We start from the raw sequence: 8,644 nt of genomic DNA on the forward strand, positions 1-8,644 counted from the left end.
TGCTTTCTTCATATTTAAAAATTATAAAATTATCTCAATATTTTTTAAAATAAATTACTTTATAGTTTTTATTAAAAAAATTTACATAATAACCATAAGGTTATTAACAATGAGCATTTTTAGAATACCCAAAACTAACAAATCAAATTTCATTTTATTACGCAGTCACTGGCCAATATGCCATGGGCCGGTATGTGAGATGGGCCTTATTAAGGGCCCAATAGTGGGCCCAATTTGAAAAAAAAAATACCAAAAATACAAAAACCTTATCCAGAAAATCCACTTAAAAACCACAAACTTGGAAACAAGGAAGAGATTTCAAAAACCCGCATTCTTTAATTGAAAATCCATCGCCACACGTTCAAAATCACAATGGAAATAAGCAACGATGAATGCTGCTTCCGTTTCTGCTTCCTTCCCGCCTGCTTTTCCGGCCTCAGGAGGCTTTCTCCGGCGATTCCTCCGCCACAATCTGGTTTCCGCTAAGCCCCTCCGACTCCCCCGAGGTACTTTTTCACTTCGCATTCAATCCGCTGATTGTAGATTTTGTATTTGGATCCCTTTGATTTGTTCCGAAATTTTGGCGTGTGGTATTATTGTTCGATCTTCCCTCAAATCATTCCATTTGTGTTTTGAATAACGAGAGGTTTCTGATTCGAGTCAATTTTGAAGATGCTTGACATTCGATGTTCCCATTACGTTATCTTCACCGATTGTCAACTCGTTTTCTACCTTTGGTACTATGGAAATGGGATGTAGATCTTTGATAGATTACTGAGTATCCCATTCGTTTCATCTGTGTGAGCAGATTTGTGTTTTAACAAATCGTTTTCTCAGTTATTAATGATTCGAGTAGGAGTGAGGTATCCCTTGATCAAGCCGTCGATAAATCGGAAGCAGATAAGCTTGTTGATAGCATGGATTTTGGTGAACTATGCAATGAATTTGAATGCACTAGTAGCCCTTTGGTAGAATCCACTGCCCGGCAACTTGTTCGTGACATCCTCGAACTCAGAGAAGGAAACCGTGCCTTTGGATGCTATGCAGTTTCCGTAAAATACAAGGTACATTCTCCATGATATTCTTGTTTTAAAGACACATTGCATAAGCCTTATCGCTGGATAAGTCAGAAATTCGTTCAAAATATTCTGCGTTCTGCCACAATTTATCCTTAGTTGGACACAAAGTGGGCAATATCTGGATGTTAATCGGCTTGATTCCGGCAGCTTCAAGCAGGCTACTTACAAAACTTATAGGAACTTTCTTATTCTTTAAGCTGTTTATGCATCAAGTAATGTTTTGTTTTTACTTGAGAATGACCGTTCAGAGCAGATAATGCTAATGAATTGCTATAGAAAAATGGGAGTGAGGAGGAGAAGCCATTTACTTTTGCTTCTAGATGAATTCCTATCAGTTTTAGACTATTGCAATTTCTGTTTGTTTTCCACAAAGCAGCCAACTTGCGTTAAACGAGTTCAAAATGATTATGGGTGAATGCAAGATTGTTTCAAGCATCTCAATCTGATTACAATGATTTAGTTTACTCCAAACGTTTAGATAACTGTTCTTCATGGTTTCCATTGCAACGTTTTGATTTTCTTTGGTTCCGGCCGTAAATGCATCATTGCTGGTAGTGATTGCAGGATTCAGTTAGAAGTTTTACTGGACGCGAGAAGTATAAGAGACCGCTATGGATAACCAGTGCTTTGGAGAGTCCAAGTGTGGTGAGAAATGGCAATGCTTGAATTATGCTTTTTACCCGTTTTATTATCTGGTTAATGTGATTTTTGTTCCTCTTCCTCTTGATTATTTTGAAAAATGGCAATGCTTGAATTTAATATGTTTTGGATTTCTTTCGCAGACGGTACAAGAGATGGTCATGTTATCAACTAGCATCTTGCGTATTAGATGGACGACCAAAGGAAAACCTAAATCGGTTCTTGCTGCTATAGGGGGAGGTCTCATAATCAAAATCGAATCTGTATTCACTCTTAACCAGATCAGTGGTCAAGTGATTGAACATGAAGAATCGTGGGAGTTGTCTGCATCCTCCCCTGTTGCTCGAGCATATTTCTGGACATCCCGTCGTCTTTTTGCTGCTACGGAGTCTGCAAAAGACTTGGTTGACCTTACCAAGAACCTGTCGACTAATGTTGCAACTCGAAGAGAGGACACAGAGACGTATCCAGATCCGACCGATCCAACCAAGGTCAGTTTTCTGATTCTTCCTTCGTTCTTGCAAATGTATTGAGTAGGATTGCAGTTTCATAAGTTTTCCCCAGAAGCATTAACAACAAATCTATTTCTGGCTACAAAGTCATTTCTATGACTGGATTTTGTTTCAACAATGCAAAATGATTGATCAGCGTCCATGGAGCATATTGCTCTTACATAAGCTCAAAATATGGAATCCGATATCATATATATATATATAAACTCTGTTGAATTTGTTTTGGCTGTGAGTGGTGGCAAAGGTTTGTTGCTAACCGAGAAATGGTTGTGAATGTGCAGTTTTTCCAAAGGGACGAGAGTTTCATGAGTGATGCGTATCAGATTGCGCTGCTTCTGGCTGTTTTGTATTTTGTTGTTCAGTTTTTGAGGACGACCCTCTAAACTACGACATGTGTTCATATACATACATACATATGAATATATAGACATACATGTACTGTACACATACCAAAGTCCCCCTGTACCTATATATATATAGTGTGTGTGTATATATATATGTGCGTGTGTGTGTGTGTCCCCAAGTGTATACCGCAAAGTTGTGCTTGAAGACATTACATTTCACCACATAAGTGAAGTCAGACAAGTGCGTCTTGGCGATGGTGTTGGTAACCTAATTTCTTATTCTGTTTTGCCTTTTGCTTCCTTCGTTTTTGTATCCTTTTAGTTAATTTCTCTTTTTCATTATATATCCATAAAATATATATATATATATATATATATATTCTCATAATAATTTATTTCTAGTTTTCTTACTTATTAATTGACATATTATTTATAGCGCTTACAAAAGTAAGTGGTATACCGAACTAAAAAGATTTCTCTGGTATTTTTGGAATTAAAAGAAGCTTAAAATATATTTTTGATTCCATTTTTTATTTTATATCGATTGTTTTGCTGTTTAAATTTTTTTAAAATTTTATAAAAACTATATTTATTTCAAATTATTAATTCTACCACTACTTACACTTAATGTTGGTTCAGTATTACTATTTAACCCTTTAATTTAATCTTTAGTCCAATTTTCGATTTTAAAATTAAGTCGTTTCTCACACACAAAAACATGGTGAAAATTTCTCTAACGTATCTTTCGTCCCATAATGTTGGTAAAAGTCTGGAACAACAATACACTCTTTTCAAAGAATCCAGCACAAATCCGGAAACATTTAACCGAGAAAGAAAGAAACAGCAAAAAACTGTGTTGCAAAACACAGTCTGAATCTTCAAATGTGTCCGGCGGCTTCTTTCTTTTGTTTTCCTTATTCAGCTAAAGACCATCGGTTTATAACAAAGAGGCGTACATGGAGATCGGAGACTTACACGTCACGTCAGAACCCGAGGTTTCCGGCCATCATTACTTTGCTTGAGGGTGAGAAGCTATGAATTCGACGGCATGCTTGATGCTTTGGATCTTGTCTGCTTCGTTGTCGGGTATCTCGAAACCAAACTCCTCCTCCAATGCCATCACGACCTCCACCGTGTCTAGACTGTCCAACCCGAGATCACTTTGGAAATTGGCTTCCAGTGTCACCTTCAAAAGACGACGAGAGATTGAAGAGAAAAAAAAAACCAAAAGTGTCGGTCTCATGACCTAATACTACAGCTACTTCTCCTTAATCATCTTGAAAACTTTGGTCTCACGACGAAAAATCGGAGCCATACGTTTATATACTAAGAGCACTACATCAGAGACCATCCAAAAGTTCCTCGTCTTTCCCGATAAAATGGTCGGATATTGCTGCCTCGGAAACACGAGATAGAGAAACCCGTATATTACAATACATACAAGAAGTACAACTGAACGAGAACAGATATTCTACTTCTGCAGGTAGTTCCTCCACTCAATTCCGTACACAAGAACACGCAGAAGACGAACATAAAAGCTTCGAACTCATCATCTAAAGACGGTGCTGATACAATTAGTGTCACAGAAACCGTATTGAAACCTAACATTTCTATTAGCATGGTGAACTCAAGCAAAGGGATAAGCTATCAAAATATTCAACAAATCTGAGCAACACCAAAAATCAATGCCCAGTTACTCAAAATTGTCTGCTCTGTTACTCAAAAGTTTCGCATAAGCATCAATTATTAAAACACCAGATGACTTCAGGCGATCTTTCCTTGCGTCAAATCGACACACGATCACAAATAAACAGATCCTGTAAGAAAAATACCTGTCGCGAGCTTTCCCATCTTACAAGATATAAACAACTACGAGCAAACGAGATTCACCATTAAACACAAGTTTATAACAAAACTAAACGAAAATGGAATCGAAGTGGATTTTCATATCGATTATCGGGTCGCACAGAAGCCAACCAAAGAGAAAGAGCAATCAAAGACAAAGGAAATACCTTAGACGGATCCACTTTCTGGAAGTTCTTGACGACAGAGACTACACGATCTGTGACATCGGATTTGTCGAGGAAAGAGCCCCTGACGTCATCGGAAAAACGGCGAAAAAGTGCATTGAAGGGAAGTGCACATTGCCCAGAACTAATACTAGGGTTTTGCAGAGCAGGAGTGACGTTCACTCTAAGGTATCGAAGCAAAGCACCTCTCGCCGCCATTGTTGCCAGCCGAAGAAACCCTAAACGCTTCTCTCTCTGTTCTTCCGAAGAATGAGCCTTTTTTGCTGAACCATCGAGATTTCTAAATTATCTGCGGCAGAAGGCAGAACCAAAACGACGTCGTAGAAGCTCATTATTTATTGGGCTTTTAAACTGTATCTGTTTCCGGCCCATGAACCGTGCAACCGTACCAAACCGGTTAATTCCGGTTATTCACCTTCGGTGTTATTTTTCTTCTCTCCCTTCCGTCTTGAGCAAAGCTAAATCTTATGATAGAATTGTGGAGAGCAGTCGTAATGAAAGTGTGTGTTTTGAATATTATTATGAACTATTAAATATAAATAAATGGACCGTTGTTCAATCGCTGGATCCGCCATTGTTGCCGAAGAGGTCGAATCGACGAAGCTATGTCACTGGTCGCCGAGATGGACTCTCTCGGGTCACGACCCGATTCTCTTTCCTACGTTAGTTCGATCGAAACCTTCGCCGGCCTCGGCAGGACGCTCGAAGCTGATGCTCTGTTCCAAGAGGCGGCTCGGTTCGCGCTCCATGGGAGGAAGACGAGGTTGAAGGTGAAGTTGTGCAATGTGTTGCTCAAAGGGTGTTTGACAAAATGTCAGTTGGAGCTTGCTGTTAGGGTTTTGGGTAATATGGACGATGAAAAGATTGGGAAGAATCAGGAAACTTATGAGATTCTATTGGATTATTACGTTAGAGCAGGGAGATTGGAGGATTCCTGGCGTGTGGTTAGTGAGATGAAGAAGAAAAGGTTTCAGCCAAAGTGAAGTGATTGGTGATTTAGTTGGATCATCCGCCAAAGGCTTTCTTTTTGCACCATAAAAAAAAAATGTCATAAATTGTAATAAAAAAATGTCATATATATATATATATATATATATCTGTACGGCCCCAAAGGCCCACTCTTCTTCACTTCCCAAAATTCATTAAAAACGAGACTCTAACATCTCGATATTAAAAAAAGGCATTTTTCCACAAATATATTAAAAGAAATCCTTATATAATTGAAAATTACAAATACAAAGAGAAGACTGGCACGAGCTACTTTACCAAAATCCCAACGTATAAACCCAACAGTTCTTCACACACAGAAAACTAAAAAAGATGAGAGCTTTAGAAGAATACAGACTCTCAATCATTTTTCTGCTTGTCTTCTCAAGTTTCATCGGTTTCGGTCGAGCGAATTCTGAAATCCAGGTAATTTGTTTCATCCCTCTTATCATTTCCTTCGCCTGTTATGCTCAATTTGGCTTATTTGCTCAGATCCCTTTGCTTTTTTTCCCGTAGATTCTTTCTTATTTTCATCTGGGCATTCTAATTTCGTTAGATAAAAGGCGTAATACAGTAATCCGATTATAAAGTTTCCTCCTTTTTGCATTCGAAGAGAGAGCCCTTTGGGTTACGCTCCAGTCTTGAGTGTTCAGTGTTTCCATTGTGGAAGATTCCATTTTTCACCCGGTTTTTTTTTTGTCTTTTTTGGTCTCTAAATGCAATTTCTTTTAATGGAAACAAAAGGGTAACGGGTCATCAACTGAAGAGGGAGAGATGGTGCCATTGATGGAGGAGAGGTTTGTGTTGGTGAATGAGACAAGAAGGAAGCTTGGGAGTTTCCAGTTATGTTCAGTGTGTACATGCTGTGGAGGTTCTAAGGGAATCTGTCTGGCTTCACCTTGTTGTTTTGCAATCAATTGCAACATCCCGAACAGGCCCTTTGGTTACTGCTCCTTCACCCCTAAAACCTGCAACTGCTTCGGTTGCCACCTCTGAGATCTTGCTTCTGTTCATAGTGATCTTTGATCTCTTCTCCTTCTCCTTGTTCTTCTTCTTCTCTCTCCATCATCATCATCATCACCACCTTCTTCTTCTTCTGTCTCCTCTCTTGTTTCTCCCTACAAATTCTTGATGTCTGGTTCTCATTCAAGGCAAGGGCTTCTATATTGGTTTCTTCGGAAGAGTGAAAGGGAAGAAAAGAATATCATCTGCTCTTGATTTTGGCTTCTCCTCCTTTGCTCTTCTCCTGTTTTGCTTCATAGTTTATGTTATCTCTTATCAAATTACATGTCAAGTGGTCATCATCATCATCATGATTATTGGTTTTTCTCACTGCCATTCTGAAATATCTGAAGTTTTTTGTTGTTGTTGATGCCTGAAGGTTAAACTATTCTTCTTCATATTCCAGCCTAACTGGGATGTCCAAGCAAAGATGGTTTCTCCTCAATCCATCTTTTCCTGTCTTTAATCTCTGTCTGGTTGTGATAGCATACTGTTACTAGGGTTTAGCATATTTTTTAGAGATGGGTTCTGTACCATTTTTTTGTTCAGACATTACCTTGCATGGTGGGCATTTGGGAGGATGCCATCATGGTGATGAAGCTGTGATAATCAGAATATTTTTTATATGAATGGATCAAAGGTTGGTGCTCTATTGTGCTTATCAGATCTAAGTACCCTTTTTTTTTTAAATAAGAATAGTGAGAGAGAGAAAAAAAAACAATCATTCATTCAAGCGCAGAGACAGCATCTTATCTGTTATGTTGTTTTATATTGAGTGTCTCATTGGCATTATCAATGCAGGCTCCAAATGGGTACATAGAGACACAACTTAATTTGTGATTTTTCATTGATGTTGGAATCAAAATGTTTGTCCACATTTCACTTCAAATGATATTCTTTGATATCATATGAAAAAAAAAAATCATTTTGGCAGAAACATTATCTAAATATTTTTTTTTTGTATTCATGATTCATAGTTTTGTCTTGTTGAAGAGTTTGAAGTCATATGTTATACTGTTAAGAGTTTTGACCACATTAGTTTCCCCATGATGGGTGTTCCCACAAGGAAGTCATGGACCTAACTTCAAAACTTTGTTTTTTTCTTTAAAAAAATATATTTTATTTTGAATTAAAAAATTAGAGAAAATAGCTTAAGATCTAGGTTTATGAAAAAATTATGTTACTTGGTTGGAAATTGAAATTCATATCTTGAAATATATCTATTTGTCCATTTTAAAAGTTTATATTCTTTGTTTTCCATTTTTTTAAGTAGAGTTTTACTTTTAAATTTAAATATTTTTATACGCATTAAATTATGGAAAATAATTGGGTGGAAATTGTACGTATGGACTCACATAGAAATTTTGTTTGGACTATATTAGAAATATAACTGTAGATTTATTAATTAATTATTCTGCCTGTCGCATGAACATGTAGAAACAACGCTGCGTACAAAGTTCGGTATATTCTTATATGTAAGATTAGCATATACACTAAAAGGATATTTATACATACAAAATGTAAGAAACACAATGAAAAAGATTAATTAATTATCAATAAACCTAATTCTGAATTTCTAAAATATTTGACTTAACAGTATCTTTTACATTTTTCAAACATTTATTACCCATTTCCCTTTTATTACAGTTTTATGCTAATCTCTAAAAAAAAATTCTTTCCAATTCTCATATCAGGAAGTAGACATTTGCATTATTCAAAACCACATAGAACCGAAAAAATATGTAAATACATCCCAACTAAATTTTAAAATCAAGTTAACGGATTATATAATAAGGTGTAGTAATTTTATTTAATATTATTATTATTATTATTATTGTTATATACGGTAGGACTTGATATATACTAGATTATTTGGACAGCAACTTTTAATATCTGTGGAAATATATAATTGGATTCAATTCAAACTTTTACAGCTTCTTTGAAAATTCCACATGTTAAATCTTAGACAACCAAATCTTTGATGAATTTGCCAAAATTTTCATATTTTTTTCCCTATAACGGTTAGTTTCTTGTAATATATATATATATAT

The 8,644-nt window shown here is 36.5% G+C and overlaps 3 protein-coding genes across 3 annotated transcripts; 2 read left to right on the forward strand and 1 right to left on the reverse strand.

The window, feature by feature from the left end:
- Positions 1-326: 326 nt before the first annotated feature.
- Positions 327-2,841, forward strand: LOC104821923. The gene is made up of 5 exons (XM_010552956.2): positions 327-506; positions 838-1,064; positions 1,644-1,724; positions 1,862-2,209; positions 2,512-2,841. The coding sequence occupies exons 1-5, from the start codon at positions 389-391 to the stop codon at positions 2,611-2,613; spliced, it is 876 nt and encodes a 291-aa protein (XP_010551258.1). The 5' UTR covers positions 327-388; the 3' UTR covers positions 2,614-2,841.
- Positions 2,842-3,293: 452 nt separating this feature from the next.
- LOC104821933 (acyl carrier protein 2, mitochondrial) lies at positions 3,294-4,868 on the reverse strand. Its single transcript, XM_010552968.2, has 2 exons — positions 4,587-4,868; positions 3,294-3,760 (listed from the first exon to the last, which is right to left on the reverse strand). Exons 1-2 carry the CDS (start codon positions 4,800-4,802, stop codon positions 3,584-3,586), a joined length of 393 nt encoding a protein of 130 aa, XP_010551270.1. The 5' UTR covers positions 4,803-4,868; the 3' UTR covers positions 3,294-3,583.
- A 972-nt stretch (positions 4,869-5,840) lies between these two features.
- LOC104821944 lies at positions 5,841-7,245 on the forward strand. Its single transcript, XM_010552978.1, has 2 exons — positions 5,841-6,017; positions 6,336-7,245. The coding sequence occupies exons 1-2, from the start codon at positions 5,925-5,927 to the stop codon at positions 6,585-6,587; spliced, it is 345 nt and encodes a 114-aa protein (XP_010551280.1). The 5' UTR covers positions 5,841-5,924; the 3' UTR covers positions 6,588-7,245.
- Positions 7,246-8,644: the final 1,399 nt, after the last annotated feature.

Source organism: Tarenaya hassleriana, unplaced genomic scaffold (genome assembly GCF_000463585.1).
Source record: "Tarenaya hassleriana unplaced genomic scaffold, ASM46358v1 Cleome1, whole genome shotgun sequence".
Classification (NCBI taxonomy): Eukaryota; Viridiplantae; Streptophyta; class Magnoliopsida; order Brassicales; family Cleomaceae; genus Tarenaya; species Tarenaya hassleriana.